We start from the raw sequence: 22,877 nt of genomic DNA, 5'->3' as shown, positions 1-22,877 counted from the left end.
TTCTTCAAAACTACTGGCTATTCTGAAATAAAACTTTAGGGTTTGTATATGTAATGTTTGCATATAAAATATGATTAAAGGTTACCAGTGTATTTACACTTTTACTGAACAAACAGAGTTGTTTAATAGTGAAAATATTGTGTGGAAGACATCAATTACTTTCAGTACATGTATAGCTTTTCTCTTTTCCTAATTATTATTATTATTAAGTTTAAAGTGGTTGAATTTTACGTAAGGGGTATTTATACATTATTTCTAATTTACCATTTATTTTAAGTTTTTTAAACTCTATTCATCGAGACCTATCTAATGAGTCCAAACACGATATTTCTGCTGTATGTAAGTTTTCGAAGAGTATGTTCATCATCTGATAATACTGGTGCCAGCATGAAGTCAAGGTTAACAGATAACTAATTACTTTTATTTCGTCAAAATCTTTAGATTACGTATAATAAATTCATAATATCGCTACCTATTCAAATCAAAACAAGTATTAGGTACTTCATGTACTAGTATATAAATTCATCAACACACAAGTAAATGATTTTTAAATATATTCAGAGCCAAAAAATCTTTGTGCATTTAAAAAAATTGCCGATACGGATTCACTATTGCAGGAAATTGTTGAAAAAATATATATCGCGTATAGGTATCTACTACTATCGACGAATACATTTGGCAACAACGCGCAACATATGCGATGTTGCCGTTCCGGCCGAGACCATGCCGGAACGGCAACATCGCATATTAGAATACAAAGATAGTGATAGAAAGAGAGAGACAGTGGAATCAGCAATATCTACGGATCGTGGCTGGATCAACTAAGTGTGCAAGTTTATATAAATGTATATATATATATATATACATTTGTCTTTAATTCAAAGGAAATATAAATAATGAACGCATCACATTTAAAACAGTATAAATAGTTAATAATTTAATAATAAGTTAATAGTTTAATAAGTACGTACGTAATATTATCACATGGTAACAGCACGTATTATGGCAAAAATAAACATCGGCTGATTTGAAAAGATTTATTATAGTAATAATAGTAATCTCAGGACAATTCACACAGCTTCATCTAGACCCAAGTTAAGCTAGCTGAAGATTATGTTATGGGTACTAGACAACTGATATAAATACAAAGATTTTTTTTCGTAAATACATATATATTATCTATACATAGAAAACACCCAGACCGTTACAAACAATCCTACTCATGAATACAAATGTTTGCAGCGTGCAAGGAATCGAACCCTCGACCACCAAGCAGGAATCAAAGCAGTGTGCTAGCTAAATCGCTAGACTACCGACAACTAGCTGTACACGCGACTTCGTCCGCGTGGAATTTAACTTCTTATATTTTAGAAAAATAAAGTTAAATTTCACACGGACGAAATCCCGTGTACAGCTAGTCATCAATAAAAAAACACGTAGGTATCTCTAATATATTATACAGTAGCTGTTCCCGCGACTTCGTCCACGTGGTTTTTAACTTTATTTTTCTAAAATAAAAGTAGCCTAAGTTACTAGGTAGTAGCCTTATTACATCAGCTACCTGCCAAAAAAAGTCCCGTCAAAATCGGTCCAGCCATTTCAGAGATTAGCCGGAACAAACAGACAGACAGACAAAAATTGTAAAATATGTTATTTTGGTGTATTATGTACCGTATTTATATTCATATGCAAGTAGTAAAAAACGGTTATTTCAATATTACAAACAACAGGCTTCAACATTCTCAAGTACCACAAAAAAGATGTTTTTATTAAAAACAAGCTGTTCCCGCGACTTCGTCCGCGTGGAATTAAACTTTATTTTTCTAAAATAAAAGTAACCTAAGTTACTCCTTATAAATCAGCTACCTGCCAAAAAGAAGTACCATCAAAATCGGTCCAGCCATTTCAGAGATTAGCCGGAACAAACAGACCGACAGACAGACAGACTAAAATTATAAAAATTGTTATTTTGGTATATGTACCTTATATATATTCATATGCATGTAGTAAAAAACGGTTATTTCAATATTACAAACAGACACTCCAATTTTATTTGTATGTATAGATGTATAGATTATTATTTATTTATTTATTTATTCATCCAAAATAATACAAATTGTGTAGGATAACGTAATAGTAACATTACAGTAAAATTTTGTCAACAACATAATAGCAACTTAAATATTAAATCTCGGTATATCTATAGACTAGCTGGCCCCAGCGACTTCGTCCGCGTGAAATTTTATTTTATTTTTCTAAAATAACAGTAGCGTAAGTTACTCCTTATTACATCAGCTACTTGCCAAAAAAAGTCCCGTCAAAATCGGTCCAGCTATTTCAGAGATTAGCCGGAACAAACAGACAGACAGACAGACAAAACTTGTAAAATATGTTATTTTGGTGTATGTACCGGATTTATATTCATATGCAAGTAGTAAAAACGGTTATTTCAATATTACAAACAGACACTCCAATTTTATTTACATGTATAGATGTATAGATTAAAAAAAAAGTAACAGTCATAAGGCTAGTCGTATGCCTAATATATATAATAATGTAATAAATTCATTTAAACAGAAATTGCGGCAACATTATTTAAATTTGTAACTTTTTTACTGTCCTTCTCCATTTTTCACATCTTTCTGTTATATCCCTATAGTTCTCTCTATATTTTCTGTTTTTCTTACTTTCAATTTGAGACTGTACTTATAATTTGATTATCAGATCATTATGTATTTATTAGATATTAACTATTATATTATGCATAAAAATATTTGTAATAATAAAGAAAATACATTTAAAATGTTTTACTTGTTGTGTTAGTTATTTATAAGATCTTACTATAATTGTTAGCTGCTTTACAATTTAGAAAGTACAATAGGTAATGTAAATTAAAATTAATTGAATACTTAACAACGTTTTGTCCGATTAAATTCATTTAATTATTAAAATAGTTAATTTAAAATTAGAATAAAGACAAAAAAAAAAATAACAAAAAAAAATCGGTGGCGGGAATCGAACCTTGAGCGTCCGTTTGGTAAGTTGATTTGAAATTCAAAGGCTTATTTCTTCGAAATTACTGGTCATTTTGAAATAATACTTAGGGTTCGCATACCCTTATCGGATACTACTACTACACGGAGTTTCGTCAAAATAAAATATCTAGGTTAGGTATAATAAATTCATAATTAATAGACCGTTACGGTATCTGTATATATTCGGATCAAAACAAGTACTATGAAATAAGAACGAGTATATAAATTGATTAACACAAGTAATTGATTTTTGAAATATATTCAGAGCCAAAAAGTCTTGTTTCTTTATTTATGTACTTGTTAGATGCGACAGCGACTTTGTTTTATACTATACTATGTAATGATTGATATACCTAAAATAAATAAAATATCTGAGGTTTGGACAAAAACTCAAAGGGTAATTTATTTTGAAAAAGTATTTTGAAAATACCTATTTTGCTTTTAGTGTTATAGTACTTTAACTGTTATGTTTTAAGTAACAATGTTTAATTATAATTAATACTACTGCACCAACACTCCGATCGTGCAAAAAAATTTGCTGTTTCATTATTTTTTAGTTCAATTAGTGGTCTACCTAAGTCCTGGGCTAAGAGGGGGGAGAGTCATGACGCCCCCATGACTCCCATGACCTCCATGACGCTCCCCCCTGGATCCGCCGTTGCGTCTTCTCTTTATTCGCTCAGTAACTTTGTTACAAAAGAAAAGATTCCCGTCCAAAAAATAATAAGTATTGAGGTTTGATCTGGAGTCACGTTACTCCAGACTGATTTCTATAAATATTTAGATTAGATAGACTATTATTCTTGAAATACTAGCTAGACATTATTAAGTTACTGTAGCCATAATGTAGTAGCCCAAACGTGCCAATGAGGAAGCCCTTGGCAAATGCTGAACCCTGATTGGCCCGTTTGAATTGGATCAAGAACTGCTCGTATGCCAAAAAGGTGGATTTGTATAAAATCGTGTATAAATCGCTTAATTATTATTATTACTCGTCGTGACAGTTGTGGCTCAAAACGGATCAACATTTATATATGGTCAGCTGGCATTAGATCAACAAAAGGCCTCCGGATCAACAAGTGAAAAAGGATCAACAAAAAACTACCTATACGGCACGTCTGAGCCACAAAGTGCCCAAGGGGATATTTATATATATATATATATATATATATATATACATATATATATTACATATCTAACTGCAATTTCGTATGAGACTGTAGTGACCACATCAGTCTATTTGCATTCATTTTACAATCTAATTTAAATGAGTAAGGTTCTAACTACAGCAACAAAAACAATTTGGGACTACAAAGGCACCCAAATAAATTCGTTGGGCAACTTACAATATCTGAAAACGTATGATTAAAGAAATGTCGTGATATATTTCATCAAGATAGTCAGACAGGAGATTTACTTAACAAAAAAAGAGGCTACTCCATTGGGAGCGGCTCTCTACCTGTCATATACCACCACATCTGCTTATACTCCAAGCAATCAGTTATGATTATAAGATTTCTAATTGAGAAAAAAAAGCTAGAGCAGTTTCTTGTATGTCATTTTTGTCTCAAAACTATAATAGGAACTTAAGGTTTACTTGACTGATCATAAGTATGTAATGGGCCTTTTGAATCAAAATATTTTGATTAGATTTAAATTGGCCTTCAGCACGTATATAAATCCAGTGGTTTGGAATTTCATCAGCTATATATTAGGTCATTTACTACTATAAACCCCAGCAATAGTATTAGAATAGTTCGTAAAAATAAAGCGTAAAGTTTGGATCGGGAGACCTTCTTTAAAATTAAACGGCAGACGAACCAGTGGGGTGTATCTAGTTATATTATACCAACATAAATTTCTATTAGGGATTTCTTTGAAGTAATTTCTCGTAGGGAGGTAGTTAAAAAGAGAGCAACTCAGCTGAGACCGACAGCTGTGCTAGACGTGCTGCGTCGTAATGGGTTCGTTTTATTCAGACTTCACAAGATATTGTACTTTTTTGTTTCGCTTCAAATGACTTATCATTTATTTCTCCGAATAATCTTACTTGGTATTATTACTTATTTTGCAATTACATAGCACATTATTATATTGTAACAGTATATATTAAGAAATATAAAAAAAAAACACTTTAATAAAAATCCAACGTAGTTTTTTTAGATAATTGGTAGTTCAAACCTGATGGCAAGTGATAACCCTAGCCTGTATACATAAACAGCACCACGGACGTCAAGTTTTCATGTCATACCCATGTTACTTCTTATGCGCAGCCCTTCCAGAGGACTACGATATACCTTCCAATTTCACTGCCTTATGTCAACCGAAATACATACAAAACAAATCACTTAGCAGCTAAAATACTCAACCTAGAGGTTATCATGAGGTGGGCAGCTTTTTAGCATTTTAATTAAATAGAAATAATGTAATAATTCTTTACTTTCAGAATTAAACGATGCTCTCAAAACAGCGCGGACACAAGAGATCAAGATTCCTTTTGGCGTTGGAGTTGCGGGTTTGGCAGCGCAGACCAAACATCCAATCAACATTAGAAATGCATACGCAGACCCGAGGTTAGTGAAAATAATAATAATGTAACTTCAACAATTTACACAACGCTATCTAGTCCCAAATTAAGCCGAGCTTGTTACATGGTACTGGACAACTGACAAAATACTTAGATATTTTTATTTGTAAATTCATACATAATATATATAGAAAACAAGTTCTACAAATATTTCAAACCTAAATTATCCAAATCGATCCAGCAATTCCCGAGTTTTAGCGAGAATAACAAACGTCATTTTAATTATATATATGTAATAATATATATATATATATATATATATATATATTATAGAATGCTCAAGCTCCTGTCAGTATCAAAGCTTTCATTATATTAATTTTACATTACGTTTTCACGATAAAATTAGGTGCCTGACACTATTTATAAAAAATCCGGCAGAACACGAAACTGTTTTGTTACCGTGAAATTATTGCACGCATTACGAAAATGTAGGTTTCTGTTTGAAACTATTAATTAAATTATTTAATCGACTTATAACGACAACTGAGCGTGTTACTACAAAACTTACATTAATGTTTAACTAGAAATATTTATTCATTTCTAACGGCCTTGCGCCGCTAGATCACCTAGCGGTTTAGCAAATCGGTTTTACTTGCGATGATCGCGGGTTCAATTCTTCGTATGGCACAAAAATTTATATTCATCGGTATTGATGGTGACATTTCCTACGTATACTATGTATGTATTTTAAAAGACATTTAAGTATTATATCTATATATATACATATATATATATATGAGTTGCCTAATACTTATAACACAAGCTACGCTTAGCTGGCACTAAGAGCTTTGTGAATTGTCCTGAGTAATTATTATTATGTCTTACTTACTTCGTAAACTAAACTACCATTTGTATGGGTATTTTTATTAAGTCTTGAAACATTTTGCGATCAATTTTTCTATATGAAACTACATTCAGATTGAGCGATAGTATAAAAGTTACCTAAGTTAGTCAAGTTAGTTAGATTTGTCCAAAAGTGCGTAAAATGAAGTTTATTTGGATAACCATTATTCCTATTTTTCTGTAGGTAAACTAAAATTAGGGACAAAATAAATTAATTACAAGTTAATGCTAATATACCAATTTAAAAAAAATGTCAACATACTATTTCATGAAACTATATCTATGGAATGACCGTATAAATACAATCTGCTAAATTCCAATCACTAAAGGGTATTTTATTAAATTAAAAAAAATTTTTTTCCACAGATTCAATAGTGAAATTGACGCCAGAACAGGTTACAAAACAGAGTTGATACTATGCATGCCGATATGCAACTATGAAGGGGACGTGGTTGGTGTCGCACAGATTATCAACAAAACTGATGGTATGTCTGCGTAAATATTACTTAATTACTTAAGTGGATACTTAATTATAGCTATGTTATCATAATTCTATAAACGAGGCAAGATTTGATTTAGTCACTGAGTTAATTTTATTGTTCTACTAAATTTAAAATAAGAACTAAGAAAGTTCTCAATTTAACTGTATCGTTTTATGTGAATTACCTCAGAATTATTAACAATGTATAGCAATTTTGATGATTTCTTCCTTATTGGAGAGATAGTGTTTCTCGTATGTTCCCACAGCTATTTAATCAATATTTGATCAGTATTTTTATTTTATAGATATATCCTTAATAGTCTGTTTTTACGTCCTCATTACTTCTGAAGACTGCCTTGTTGTCGCAATTTAATTAGTCTAGCATTGGATGGATGTAAAGTAAACATAGACATTATTATATTTATAAGGCGTTTATTCGAAGCAATGCCTATTAGGTGAAATTTATTACGTTTTTTATTATCCTACTTATATACTGATGTGCATATTTGTCTGAGTTTATAATAGAATTTCGTTATTCTATATTTTATTATTTCACCTTTTTCAGGAGCTCTAGAATTCTCTCCTCGCGATGTTGAGGTATTCCGCCGTTACCTCACGTTCTGTGGTATTGGCATCCAGAACGCTCAACTCTTCGAAACCTCGGTATTGGAATACAAACGGAACCAGATTCTTCTAGCATTAGCTAGAAGTATATTTGAAGAGCAGAACAATTTGGAATGTTTAGTCACTAAAATCATGACGGAAGCGAGAGATTTGTTGAAGTGCGATAGATGTGCTGTATTTATCTTAGACACGGACCATTGTGAGTCGGTAAGTTGTTTAATCACTAGTTTTAGATGCGGCTTCGTTCGTTATTTATTTCCTTATAAGAAGTGTATATTATTTACAATACAAATTATCCTATATCACTCTTAGGATCAATAAATATCTCTGTAGGAAAATTCACTTTGATCGATTAATCTGTTTTGATGTGAAAGTGGGACAAACAAACATACATTCGCATTATAATACCAAGATATCAGTTGTGTATGCGCAGCTGCTATATATGATCCGTAATTGCTTGCAGCGTTAAATAATTCAAGTATTGATTGATTTAATGAAAAATAATATTACGATTACCTGAAATAATTGACAATAACAAGTCAATAATAGCCTTAGTGGCTACTAATTACCAATATGATAATACTTAATACGTCGTCAGCTTTCGGTTTCATTGACAAAATTAATAATAAGAATAATAATTACCCAGGCCAAGCCACACAACGCCATCTAGTACCAAACTCAGCAAAACTTATGTTAGGTACACCTAAATAATGAGATAAGCGTCTAACGTTTTAGCATAGGGCCTTACTACCGATGGTCGTGGATTAGATTATATTAGTTAGATTCCTTACACAGTATAAAAATTTGTATGCATAAGTATAATTGTTTGTATTTCCTATGTATATTATGCATGTATTTACAAAAAGTTGTGCCTATTATTTATATCAGTAGTCTAGTACCCATAACACGGGCCCTGCTTGGTTTGTGGCTAGATGACGTTGTGTGAATTATCCAGGATTTTTATAATTATCTTACCTTTCATTTCCACTGCTGTGACTTCCGTTCCGAATTTACAGTGGCAACCGCTCTGATACAGTAAACGATGAAACCCATGCGATTCCTCGGGGAAATCTAAAGATGTCTCATAAATTGACGACGGCTTTGATCACTAACACCGCTGAAATTAGGCAATAAGAAAAAAAATATTTTCTCAAATGATTTCTTCGTACCCCATTTTATTTTGTTCTTTGTGTAGAAACGGATGACGACCTAATTCATATAAATATGCAATTTAGGTAACTAATAAAATTTGTGCAAATAACTCGGATTGTACTAATTCAGGCATTTTATGAATAAATTCAGACATTTATGAAAAATCTATCTTAATATAACAACTATCTATACATATAAATAAAATTAGAGTCTCTGTTTGTAATATTGAAATAACCATTTTTTACTACATGCTTATGAATATATATATACGGTACATATACCAAAATAACATTTTTTATAATTTTTGTCTATCTGTCTGTCGGTCTGTTTGTTCCGGCTAATCTCTGAAATGACTGGACCGATTTTGATTTTTTTGGGCAGGTAGCTGATGTAATAAGGAGTAACTTAGGCTTTGTTTTAGAAATAAAAGTATAAAAATAAATTCCACGCAGACGAAGTCGTGGGATCAGCTAGTCTTACTATAAAAATATTTTTGATCTAGAGATTAGTTGTCATGATCTATTTCCTCATTATACTTTTGAGACTGTAAATATTTTATCCAACGACAATGACGAACTTCTTAGCATTAAATGAATTCACCGCGCGGAAGTCATGTACATAGTGTGGCAGAGAGAGAAACTCCGGAGCAGTTCTCAACACTTGTGACCCGGGTGTACTCGTAGGTTTAAGGGGCATTGCCGACGTATGTTAACCCTCACCTTCACCGCTCATGTTTCTTTCCCTGCCCAGCCAAATCTGGTAGCTGCTAATGTATCATTAGATATTCATTCTAATATAGAACTTATTGCAGGTTTAAACTGGCCAAGATATTTCATAAGATTGCAGAGAGATAGCTCCAACTTCGCACACATACGTATTAACCACTTAGTCATTTTTAGTTAATTCGTTAATTAGTTTCTAATATTTATTTGTTACTGCGTGGTCTTCAGGTATATTTAGAACAAGGAATTCTTTAAAGTCAGACATTTCACAAATCTGAGCGTCCTTTTTTGCTATTTGTGAACAGTATGCATTATCTAAAACTATCTTAGTTAATACAATGTTATATATTAATTATTCCAGAGCCATCTAGAACGGATTGTCCAACGTCCTGGAGGTAGACCATCAGCAGTGCCAGCGCTGCCCCCACCTGCACCCACTAGATTCAACACGCTCTTTGAACTCGGTGCCCATCAATCTAGGACTACCCTCACGCCGAGACATGACACCAAATCGACTTTAGCTTCTATTGCCTTAACGGTATGGTATACTTTTCAACTTATAATTTTTTTATTGACTGATTGATCATTCAGTCATATAAGACATTTTTGCCATTTCTGTAGTTGTTTTTATTACTTTCCTTACCGTTCTGTACGGTAGGTACTATGCTGCGCAAGGTAGTTATATATATATATATATATGAAGCGCAAACCTAGTGCCATAAAAACATGTTCAATAATTAAACATGAAGAATGGTTCCACACTTTAAAAAGATTCTTCTTACAATTTAGAATATATCATTACAAAAATACATAAAATTAAATCACTGTGGTGGGTTAGAACAGTACATTTATTATATTATAGTAAGTTACACATTATCGAGTTTGATATTGTAAATAAAATTTTGACTATTCTTTACTTATTTGTGGCCTTAGGTGTTTAATAAAAAATAAAAAAATTTTTTAGGTGGCTCAATCACACAAGGCTCTCAATATTTCGGACGTCAGCCAGTGGCGTAAAGAGAACAACATGGAGGCGGTCGATCCAGAAATTGACGACGCTATCAACGTTAGAACAATGCTGTGTATGCCTATTGTCAATGCGAATAAGGATGTTATTGGCGTGGCACAACTAATTAATAAAGTAAGTTGTATTTATTATTAGAAGTAGCAGATTTTGGTAGGTTTTTTTTTAATTTTGTCTCGTATATCTGTTTTAAAGTAATAACATAGTCTACCCAGTATTAACATAGATATCACAAATCAACATCACAAAAAACAACACTGTGTAATCTCATTCCGATAGATCACCCGTCCTATACAAACGGGGATCGAAATTACGATGATCTCAGCCGAGGTTCGAACCCACTAGGGGTTTATACTAATGCCCTCAGACTAAAATCGTATCCGTCAGGCGAGAGTTGGCTTTCAACCGCTCCACAGGTCCTTCTGCGGGTTTGGAATACCGTCTGGACTCGCCTCCTATTGTCCGGTGAAATTATAAAGGCCAGCTGCCATTAAAATAGATTTAAGAACATATTATAATATCAATGTATAATATTAAAACCATTTAGTATGGTCTTACGTATTTTTTTAAATTTTATTTAGGAATCCTCAACAGATATTATCAACTTCATTTAGTATTATATATAACTTATACCATGCATAACATTTTTTCAGGAAAATGGTTCCCAATTCACAGACGGAGATGTTTCCATTTTTGAAGCATTCGCCATCTTTTGTGGTCTCGGTATTCATAACACGCAAATGTATGAGAATGCATGCAAATTAATGGCAAAACAAAAGGTAAGTACACGTTTAATATATTTTTTATTCTTTCCTTTATTATTATTTTAATTCAGGTGCTACAGATTTATTTCTAAAAATGTCATACCGCAGGCAACACAATATTATTGTCATGTATATATTAAACTTCGTAAAAATTAGGTATCGGTCTTATTACGATATCTTTCTAAATAAAACTATACAAATAAATAAATTTATTAATGTGTATCTATATTATACTTTGTTGGTATATCGCCAGAAATATTAAGAAAATATTTAAATATTCTATAAAAATATTTTAACTATTTATTCCATAAATGGTATTAAAGTTATCTGAAGGTGACCTAAAGCAGAAAGAGAGTAGGTATTTTATTAAATTGCTCTTTTTGAAGTAACTGGAATGGAAAACAAGCTGACAATCTACTTGATGGCAAGAACAACATCATAGACATAACATCAACATGCCGAGTCCATTGTAACTCTCATACATTTACTATTTTGTAGGACTTTATGTAGACAAGACGTTATGTATTCATACTCTGTAAATTTTATAATGCGACGTTTTTTAGGTTGCGCTCGAGTGTTTATCCTACCACGCTACAGCATCAGCGGAAGATACCAACAAATTGTGCCAAGATGTCATACCCTCAACTGAAACGTACAACCTATACAGCTTTCACTTTCATGGTATGTTTATGTAATATGTATGAGTTTGTATTATATTAATAGTATTTTTAGTTGCAAATAGCTATAATTATTCACAGAGGTATATAAGAATAAAGTACAGTGTACTTAATATACATAGATCAGTGACAACAAGTATAACGGGCATGTTGATTTGGGAGATATTCCGAGTGAAATGATCTAGATTTTAATGGATATTTTTTAATAAAGTACGAACATGATGTTAAACGTAACTTTTTTAATCTATCAATATATTTTTTTAACAATGACAGAATTTATTACTCAAATACAATTATGTATATGAACCTCTATGTTCATTCAACAGGGCACAGAGTACACCTTAGCAATATGGATGCATTCCATGTCAGTATTAACCTATAATATTTATTTTATAGGTATACATTATTTATTATATTTATAATATTTACTACGCCCTTTTAATAACAGAAATACGAAAAGTTTTTCAATTGTTCGGATAACATTGTCCAAAATTTATATACTGCTTGTCTATTTGAAGGAAAAATAATTTAATATTTGATCTTTATTTCTAGTCAGCCATAGCACAGATAATATAATTGGCCATAGTCAGTCTGACCCTTCTTAATATCAGTATATTAAATTCAATTTGGTTTGGCCGCTTTCTATGTAAAATGTAGGTAGATATCGATGTTTGATATTATTATACATAGAGTTAATATTACCAGACTCCGGATAAGTAAAATGGAAGAGAGACTTCTCTTAGCTATACCAAATAATAAATTATTGTTAATGTGTGTTTTATTTCATTTCAGATTTCGATCTATCTGATGAGGATACATGTAAGGCGACGTTACGAATGTTCTTACAATGCAATTTAGTTGAAAAATTCCACATACCATACGATGTACGTATGAAATTTGTTAACTTCAGAATTAATATTGCATCAAAAATAGGTTACTAAACATATTAAACACTGCTTCATTTACTAATTAACGACGACACGATAATTACGACAAAATAAATTTAAATTTGAAGTTGTTCGTTTTCCACCTACGAGCATGTATTATCACAAAATAAAGATAATATCCATTATCTGCCAATCATCAAACCTCAATAAAATTAAGCCAACAAAATTCCAGGTTCTATGCAGGTGGATATTAAGTGTGAAGAAAAATTACAGACCAGTGAAATACCATAACTGGCGACATGCACTCAACGTAGCACAAACTATGTTTGCTATGCTGAAAACTGGTAAATTGGAGAGATTCATGTCAGACTTAGAAATTCTTGGACTGCTGGTAGCTTGTCTATGCCACGATTTAGACCATAGAGGAACTAATAATGCCTTCCAAACGAAAACTGAAAGTCCACTAGCCATACTATATTCAACATCGACAATGGAACACCATCATTTTGATCAGTGTGTCATGATTTTGAATAGTGAAAGCAATAATATTTTCCAGGTAAGAAACATTTTTTTTGTCTTATTATACAAACAATGACGTAGCGATTTCTATATTGACTGTCGCATGTATCGTCCTTGTTAATATGATTTATTTAAAATAACATTTATATTAAAAGAGCAATGCTCAAGTTTCTTGTGATGAATCAGTATTCCGAATTTGTGGTAGAAATTAGTAAAAATTCCTTATATTATTATTTGATTAGAAATTAGTTCTATTTCTTTTATTTCGAATATTTTATTTGAAGTGAACAAAACATATTTAATAATAAATAATCATATACCTTCTCGCTTCTTATCCATATATGTATAAGAGTTATTGTCACCTTTCGTCATCGTGAGCATCGCAATACTTGCGTTGGTTGGATTTGCCCCATTTCTCGATATCGGTTTTATTAATTTGGTATGTAATTGGTGTTTCTGTAACTTACGATTTTGTGACATCTCATTTTTGGTCCACAGGCGCTTTCTCCAGATGATTATAGAGATGTAATGCGGGTTGTGGAGACAGCTATATTATCTACCGATCTGGCCATGTACTTTAAAAAGAAATCAAAATTCCTAGAGCTTGTGGACAACGGGGAATTTGATTGGCAGAGTCCGGAGAAGAAAGAACGTAAGTGATACTGAAATATGTATTGCAGTATCTAAACTAAACTAATATAACACACATCATTGAAATACACAAACACTATAATATGTTATCGTATTAATATTATTGATAACTCCAATAGTTTTCCATATCAACATATATTGAAAATTGTGCAATAAACATACCTTATGACAAGATATGAGAAGTCCCCAACTACTGGCCTACCAAGCTGTTAGATATCATAATTATCGTGAATTCTCCTAGACATACATACCTCTTTTGCTTTCTTCCTTTTCATTCATTAATGTGTTGAAATCTTTATTTTTAGTATTATGCGGCATGATGATGACTGCGTGTGACGTGTCAGCGATAGCAAAGCCTTGGGAGGTTCAGCATAAAGTAGCCAAGTTAGTGGCAGATGAGTTCTTCGACCAGGGTGATTTGGAGAAACTGCAGCTTAATCAACAACCTATTGCTATGATGGACAGGTAATAAAAATTTAATTTCGTGACGTCACAATTCAAAACACATGTTGACAAATTTATTATTAACTAATTATTTATTAATTTTATTTGCAAAATACAATTGAATCTTAATTATTAGGATGACCAATTAATTCGTCCTGCACAAAACAATATGACTATATTCGTTTCAGAGAAAAGAAGGACGAACTGCCTCAAATGCAAGTCGGTTTCATTGACATGATATGTCTGCCCTTGTACAAAGTGCTATCCGATACATTTCCATGGATTCAACCGCTATATACAGGCACAATGGAGAACAGGCAGCGTTGGCAAGATCTAGCGGAGAAGGTTGAAATGGGTCTCACTTGGATAGACCATGATACCATTGATAAACCTATTGAAGAATTTACCGGTAAGAAATTCTTTATTAATTGTAGTTTTCCGTTAAAAAGATTCCTTTCAATTACACAATGCTTTAAAGTGAAATTTCTCGTTTTATTAACTGTAAAAAAATTGTCGACACAATTTTCGTAATTTCGACTTAAATCCAATTTAGATTATGGGCCTTTTTTGATCTGACGTTACGTGCTTAGTAATAATTATCAAAGTACTATATCCTGTTATTTGCTGGGATGTGCTCTATCCTTTTTATTAAAATCTATGATGATTTTCATTTCTATTTCCAAAAATAGATGTTGTACTGTACAACAACCATTAGTATTTTAGAATTGTAGAAGTCTGTACAAATATTACAGCTACAGTAAATTATAAAGGAGCTATTCTATTCAATATCATACTTAAATATACGTATAGTGATAAAATTTCTCACACATAGTGACTCAGTGGATATCTTAGTCATTAAATTAATAATAATTTAAGAGCCACGCTGTTGTCGATGGAGCTCATGACACTGCCTACGATCTTCCATCATCCTCTTGAAATGTATTAGTAACATAGTCAAATAATCTTGACTATTTTAGAACTTGTAATATTGCAGCATCTAATGAACCGATCAAAGATGTAGAACTAACTGTTACCACGCTCAACTGCGCGAAGACAATCCAAGAGTCAAGCAGTACAGCTGTGGTGAAACCAATAAAAACTTCCTTCTCGTCGCTGAGGAGAGGGAAAAGTGGGAACTTCACGTCAAGGCCAGCAAGGAATAAACTGACTAGGTAAATATTTAATAACCAAGTCAAACAAATTACATAGTTATACAATCCTCTAAATGGATTTATGAAATATATTATTCATTTTGAAGTTCTAAAGGAAAAAACAATCTGGGTAAATATTTCACAAGCAACTTTTATATAAATAACACTGTAGTACAACTTTTGGGATGGCATTGTAAAATCTAAAATATTAAACTGTCATTGGAAGTTGATAGAATAAAGACAGGTCAGGACTTGACCACAATGTTTTATAGAAGAATAGCGTTTTATCGCGTGTCAAACAAGCTACGTACTTTACACTGGTTGACCAACGAGAGAGTCCATATTATAACATTATATTTTTAAATTCCCATTCAACTTTAACCTCAGCAGTTGTAAAATTCGAGTAAAACAAAGCCTGCTGCAGATCTCTCTACGCGGCAACAAGTACACAACGCGACGTCGAGAAAGAGAAGGCGATAGTGAAGAAACCGACCGTGGTGAGTTCGGACAGCAACAACCACACGACCGTGGTGCCCGCGGAGCAGCAGAACAAAACGAAGCATAAAGGAAGACTATGTCATATGTTGTGACGATTAAGTTTTAACTGGTGAGTAAAGATTTTTCTTACATTCGTATTAACACTCTGTTTTTAAGAATAAATGTGATCTCTCAAAGTGACAGTGAAATTACAAGATACGTAGGTGATACTTAAGTCTTCAATAACAGCAATGCAGAAAGGTACTATTCTCGTTATATTACAACGCAATAGTGCTATTCCTGTATATAGGCGCCACCCACTTTATGTAAATGAACTAATTCATCGCCATTCTAGTGACGTAATAAAAGTTTAGTTTCCATAAACTGCCAGGCGTCCGGTCCAGATTAGGAAATTTAAGGAAGGCTGCATTCATTGGTTATTAGGATTATTTTTGAAAGTGAATTAATAACTTCTTAATTCCCTTCTTTACTAATTTTCAACCTTTTTTATATTTTTATAAATTTTCTGATTATAAAAAGCTTCAAAGTTTCAACTTCACAGTGCTACTCGCGATGTGTATACTCTGTGCAAGTGCAATTTTTTCTGCCATGTTGAATTCTATTGTCACTTGTTCGTGTTCATTGTATTCCCTGAGCAAGTAATCACTATGTTCTAATTGTACAATTAATAACAGAAATTACATTATGAAGGGTGTATTAATAATTATAAAATACAAAAATAATATATTTCGTTTAACAGGAGCAGTCAGAACAGCACAGAAAGAGCCGAGAAACTGGACAGAGTGAAGCCGTCCAAATCAATCGACTAGTTCAGTACCCGCTCGTGACTACGTCTTGGATGTAAAGTGATTAGCTACTACTTGTACATTTCTACTATTAGGAGACACTTCGTATTAGTTAGTGAATAATAACTTTTGTTACGGTTGATTGAATGAAATTTATTTTAAATATTCATTAATGTCAGAAAATTTATTTGCGTTACGATCATAATATTGTTGTTTGTTCACGAACAAAAATATCTTTTCATCTTTTTCATGCTTAGATATGCACCTAGGTATATATATTTAACAGTCTTCATATATATATAGGTACATACAATAACCACCAATTTGATATAGCGAAATTTTAGTACAGTATTCTGTATAAGTCTAATAAAGTGCGATAATAATATAGTGAGAATGTGTTGGTCTGATTATGGTGAAAGTCAGTTATAAGACATTGAAACTCAAAACAATTTAGTTTGGAACAACCTTTGAGGTATACGATTAATCACTTCGCAAATAGCAGTTATATGATTTTCAAATGTATTTTATTAATTCTATTGTATAAATATATTTAAATCGTGTGTCAATTATGAAATAGTTTCGCTTGTGAGAAATAATGTGAATGAATCAATAAATTTCATTAAATGAATCGTATTTCTAGTTGAACTAAAATAATTGTAGTATTTTAATCTCTTCGTCGTATTGACGGTAATAGTTTCTTGTAAACAAATTTAGGTAAATGTTTATCTATTAATATATTATTTACATAGACTGTGATCTAGTGTTACTTCACGAGATTCTATTTTAAAACTATAGACTTAATCCAGTAGGAAACGCTTGTGGCAATCATTCAACAAATACTTTTACAAATAATTAAACAGACTAAATTTAATGATATTTGAAAAATTAAACCCTCTTATTCATAAAAAGGCAATCCTCTTATTTAAAAAACCTACATTACCTATTGAATTGGTTTGTCCTTTTCTTTCCAACTACTTTCTGAATTTATGTGAAAGTGACAAAACACTATTATATTTAATATGTGTTTGATATTATGAGTAAGGGGGAAAGACCTTAAACCATGTATCGTAATGCTATGTGGCGGCTGAAAGGCATAGGTACATTCACCGTGGCACTATTTTTCTTAAGTATTAATTTCATAAATCAAATTGCCATCGTTCAACCTATCTGGTCTAAATCTTAAAATATATGTACTATTACTTTTAAAATAGAATATTCGTCTCTTGGCCTGTAAAATAACATTTACGGGGCAACCGTAAATATAAGTATGAAACTAAGAGATTTTTCATAATTCGCGACGTTATGACCTCGTTTTATTATTATTATTATTATTGAATTATTTAATAATTATTCATCATCGAAGTATTATGATGCTAGTCGATTAGTTCGTTTTGTTTATAGCGTTACCTGTAACTAAAAGTCACTCTTTAGGTACGTCCATTTTGCTTATAAAGCTATAATGTGCAATATTAAAATAGTATAAGTAATATATATATTGAATTACGCAATCATACCAAATCACTCGTCGCACATGACTGTATACTGCATTATTTTTGTGTAGGCAATTGTAAATTGTATGTGTATTTGTCTTTAAAAAAATCAATATTCTCTAAAGTATTAGTAACAGATTATAAAGCGATAAATATATACTTATCTACTTATTATGCAAACGCAATGTACCTCTATACAGTTTTAATACTTAGTTGACTGTCAAAAATCCATGTTAATATAAATGTGGAATTTTGTTCATTTCTTACCTGTTGACATCTTAACAACTCGATGAAATTTAGTCCATATTCAATCATATTTAGGATGAAGTATCAATCAATAGGTACATCTCAATTAATCGAATAAAGTCACAGGCAAAAGTAGGAATATTAAAAGTATAAATTGCATGTACCTATTCGTCAAAGTATATAATTTCGGTATATTTTTATATCGATTTGTAACAATACGTAAAAAAATGTTCAGGTGTGTATTTCCTTTACAAAGAAAGAATTAAAGATTTTTACAAATACGATATAATTGCGAAGGATCGACAAAACTTGTGCCAGTACATATTTTTAAACATTCACGTTTAGTACCCATTATTAATATAGTTAAACTAAACTATTTCAACAAGAATAGTTTTATACTCAGTCTAGAGTCAGCTCATGATTATGGCTAGGGCAACCTAGTCGAAATGTCAATAGATTACTTTTTTATTACCTTTATTTAGTATAAAATTATTCATGTTAAAACGCGTTTAATTATATTAATAATTATACAGTACAGTACATACATACATATTATTATCCACAATTTTTATAAGACAGTCTACTTATATAACGATATCATATACCTACTATTAATTAAATAGTCAGAATTAGTATTATTAATCGAAATTATTATGTTAAATACATTGTGACAAAAATAGAAACTAACAAAATACACATTAATAAAACAAAATTATAACTCGAAATGTAATGTAGCGTATCAATAAGTCATTAAGTATAAACATTTGATTAGCAAATACATGTCTCTCTTTTACTTTCAAAACGAATTGTTGTAGAAGTGTTGAAGTATGACGCATTTCGAAAGCCTTTGGGATAGAATTTTAGATATGAGGAATTTGTGCAATTTTTTCTATTGTTAACCTAGATAAATACCTAGATTTAAAAACACATATTTTTGCGTTACAAAGGTGAACTTAAAGGAAACACTGATTGCATAATGTTTATTAAATTTTTTTTTATCAAACGGAACAATCTGACCCGAAAATTGTCTTTAATTAAGAAAGAAAAACAGAAACATAAATTTTTGTACCGTATGAATTTTTTGTATTTATAATTTAAACTACATTTTAATAAGATTTCTTTTACTACGAAACCTCCGTAGTAAAAAACACTTATTCGAATCTAGTTTCATCACTTCCTTTGAACTTAAAATAAAAATATCTTCAAAATAATAGAAACAACTTTATTTGTTTTTTTTTTTTTAAATATTTTATCGTTTAAACTAAACGATAAATATTTAATATTTATAACTAATTATATTTTATTAATTTTTTAGTTAATTGTCACCTTTGTAACGTAAAAACAGTGGAACTAATTAGTATTTTCAAAATGTTGTGAAAATAGTCTTTACGTATTTACATAGTATCTTCCATGTCATTCGAAATAAATTTTCTCATGTTTTGTTTAATAGGGAAGCAGAATTTTTATGATTACCAAAATTTTCGGCTATAATAGTTAAACAATATTAAATAGAATGTACCCAGTCGACTCCATTTGAAGTATGACAACGAAATTAATTTAATAATTCAACCCAATTGTCAAATATCAAGTGGCGTCATTGTTTTGGCAAAGTTATTATTTCCAAAGATTATTTTAATTATTATACTAATCATGTATTAGCGATATTTGTCAATGTGATCAGTTCGTTATTTCTGTCAGCGAATATGTATGTAGGTGATTATTCAAATCATTAGTACCTGGTTACTAATTTTGAAATTCGAATACAAAGCAGCAGCTTCTAACAAGTTACGAATATTATTAATTTCCATAATCAAACAAACACAGTGATTTAGTAATACTGTAAGCACAACTATTATATTCAGAAAAGCGGCCGTAAATCTGGACGGTTAGGATTCATTCGTACAGACTAGTGCATGAATTAATAATGTGATGAAAACTATTGGTACTCTTTAGTAGCTACATAATTTAAAACATTTTATAATCAACTATTTTCGTTTGGTTTCAAATAAGTCGAATAATTTGGAGTGATTTTAGTGGAAGTAGCACAACCCTAGTCAGACTCAAAAGTGTAATCAAAGTAATTGTTTAAGTTTAATGGAGTAATTAATTCCTTTTATAATAGTGACAATTGTCACTCTGACAAATATCACCCATACGTGATTATGTATTAGTGAGTAGTAATTAATAAACGACACTACAAGACAATGATATTTTATTACATTTTAAAGAGATTGTTTAAATTAAATGATTGTTGTTGTATTTATTTGAGATTCTATTTTATGATGATATCTTTTTAATGTAATCTACGGTTCTAATATGAAAACGACATTATCAACACGCCCATTGCTGTTAAAAACTTGTTTTTTGCACTGTATAGCTATGTTTTTATCGCCATGCGTAAAGTACATATACAAACAATGATGAAAATATATGTAACTTATAACCAGAAACTCAGCACAGTATTCGATAATGACCAATATTCATTTTTGGATTATACCACTTACCATCTGGTAGTGTATGTTTCTTCTGACTGGCTACTATAAAAAAAACTATTGATTTGGAATCCGTAGCGAAGTCTATGAGGTATATGACTGGCCTTCATCATATAGGTTTTTTTTTTCTAAGCATGATAATGGAATGGTGCACCCTCCTGTGCTAACGATTTACGCTGGCGGGGCACTAGTGAAGGATGATAAGATGAGCATGAGGTCAGGTTAGTTAGCCCACCGCGACAAATTAATGAGGAATTTATCACGACGGTTTCCAGGGGGAACCGCGTGGAGGACAACCTGACAATTTCAATTTATTCACTAATTTTTTTTATTAAAATTTACAAGTTTAGTTGTATTCAAATTACGCTTATACGTACTACATATATTGAAGTATACAATAGTGATAGTAACAATACTGACAGATTTTTTTTCGTGCTGAAGTAAATGTATTGAGTGGGTTCGTAACAGCAATGCGCCGTGTTTGTTCAGTCAATAAATCTGTATTATATTTACTGAATGTGTTTCAACAAATAAAATATTGTGAACTACAGATGAACATATTTTTATTTCTCCCTATTTATACATAATTGAGGGAAGATTCTTACGTTTTTAGGAATAAATAAAACATATACATATACTTACAGCGATGAATATCATATTATCCGATAAAAAAACATATCGCAATACTCTGGCAGGACAAAAGTGGAGTTTGATAGGATGAGATGATGCGAAAGATGTCAGTTTACTCATTGTAGCGAAATGCCCAGAAATTAACTACGATGGTTTCCAAGAATGACCACTACCATTATTCCTGTTACTAAAAATTTCCTCACCTTAGTCCCGTACCCGTAATAGAATTTATCTTCAGCTCAAATTTCATAAAAATCCGTCCAACCACATAATATTAAAAATGTAACCAACAGACTGATAAACAGTAGTATGGAAAGGCAGCCATAAGTCGTACCTTAGTACGTTACTACTTATGTTATATTATCATCTGATCATCATGATCATGATATCAAAACTGTACTCATATACTTATCATATTTTATTAGTAATTATAATAAAATATTTCGACTTTATTAATGTTAGAGTCGTTGATAAATAAATATGAATATAATTAAAAGAACGTAATTCAAAAACTATTAAATATTAATGCAAACTATTCTTATTCTGTTAATCTTCTCTTAACTCATTTCCTAAATGCCGCCTAAATAACGCCCTTACGTATACAAGGCTTTTGCAAACCAGCTGTTCTATCAATAGCTAATATAGCTTTTATCACAATGTACAAGCATCCATTAAATTTTATATAATACGAGTTTAATTTCATAAAATTTACAAAATATCCCTGGCGCTCATATTCGCACTAACTTTGGTGTGAAAATCAGGGTAATAAGTCAGTAGGCCAGTATGAAGTCAAAGAAACTCTCGTTACTTCGTCACTCTGTTATTTAATTGAAACTAATTTACCAAACAATTAAAGAAATTTGGTAAAACATTATTTCAATAATTACGGTGTTTATCCCGGACGAACATCGTGACGTGAGATTTTAATATATATACGGATTAACAAATAATACTACTGTTATAATTACAGACACCAAAGTGGTCTTTACACCTACCTGGATTATGGAGACCGTGATTTTTTTATTGATTACTGAGATTAAACTGAGTTAATTACACATTACGTATCGCGCTACACCAGATATAATGACCAGTTATTGTTTACCGTATTATTTGCGGCTACGTAGGTAATTATTAAAAATTGAATAAAATGAAACCCAAAAAATGCGTTTTCACAT

General features: G+C 31.3%; 1 protein-coding gene across 1 annotated transcript in view; it reads left to right on the top strand.

Annotated features, from left to right (window-relative positions):
• The window catches only part of LOC131845465 (cGMP-specific 3',5'-cyclic phosphodiesterase-like), a 70,392-nt gene extending 53,457 nt beyond the window's left edge, over positions 1–16,935 (top strand). The window contains exons 4-18 of the mRNA XM_059194530.1: positions 5,482–5,608; positions 6,832–6,950; positions 7,512–7,777; positions 9,806–9,982; positions 10,409–10,585; positions 11,122–11,247; positions 11,796–11,913; positions 12,702–12,793; positions 13,029–13,352; positions 13,814–13,967; positions 14,272–14,431; positions 14,599–14,819; positions 15,405–15,582; positions 15,986–16,168; positions 16,799–16,935. Coding sequence (XP_059050513.1) covers positions 5,482–5,608; positions 6,832–6,950; positions 7,512–7,777; positions 9,806–9,982; positions 10,409–10,585; positions 11,122–11,247; positions 11,796–11,913; positions 12,702–12,793; positions 13,029–13,352; positions 13,814–13,967; positions 14,272–14,431; positions 14,599–14,819; positions 15,405–15,582; positions 15,986–16,151 — 2,405 coding nt within the window. The 3' untranslated portion in view covers positions 16,152–16,168; positions 16,799–16,935. The remainder of the gene's footprint in view (positions 1–5,481; positions 5,609–6,831; positions 6,951–7,511; positions 7,778–9,805; positions 9,983–10,408; positions 10,586–11,121; positions 11,248–11,795; positions 11,914–12,701; positions 12,794–13,028; positions 13,353–13,813; positions 13,968–14,271; positions 14,432–14,598; positions 14,820–15,404; positions 15,583–15,985; positions 16,169–16,798) is intronic.
• Positions 16,936–22,877: the final 5,942 nt, after the last annotated feature.

This window comes from Achroia grisella, unplaced genomic scaffold (genome assembly GCF_030625045.1).
Source record: "Achroia grisella isolate CSIRO2021 unplaced genomic scaffold, CSIRO_AGI_Agris_v1 utg474, whole genome shotgun sequence".
NCBI lineage: Eukaryota > Metazoa > Arthropoda > Insecta > Lepidoptera > Pyralidae > Achroia > Achroia grisella.
Note: the sequence above shows the minus strand (reverse complement) of the source record. Positions and strands in the feature narration are given on the sequence as shown.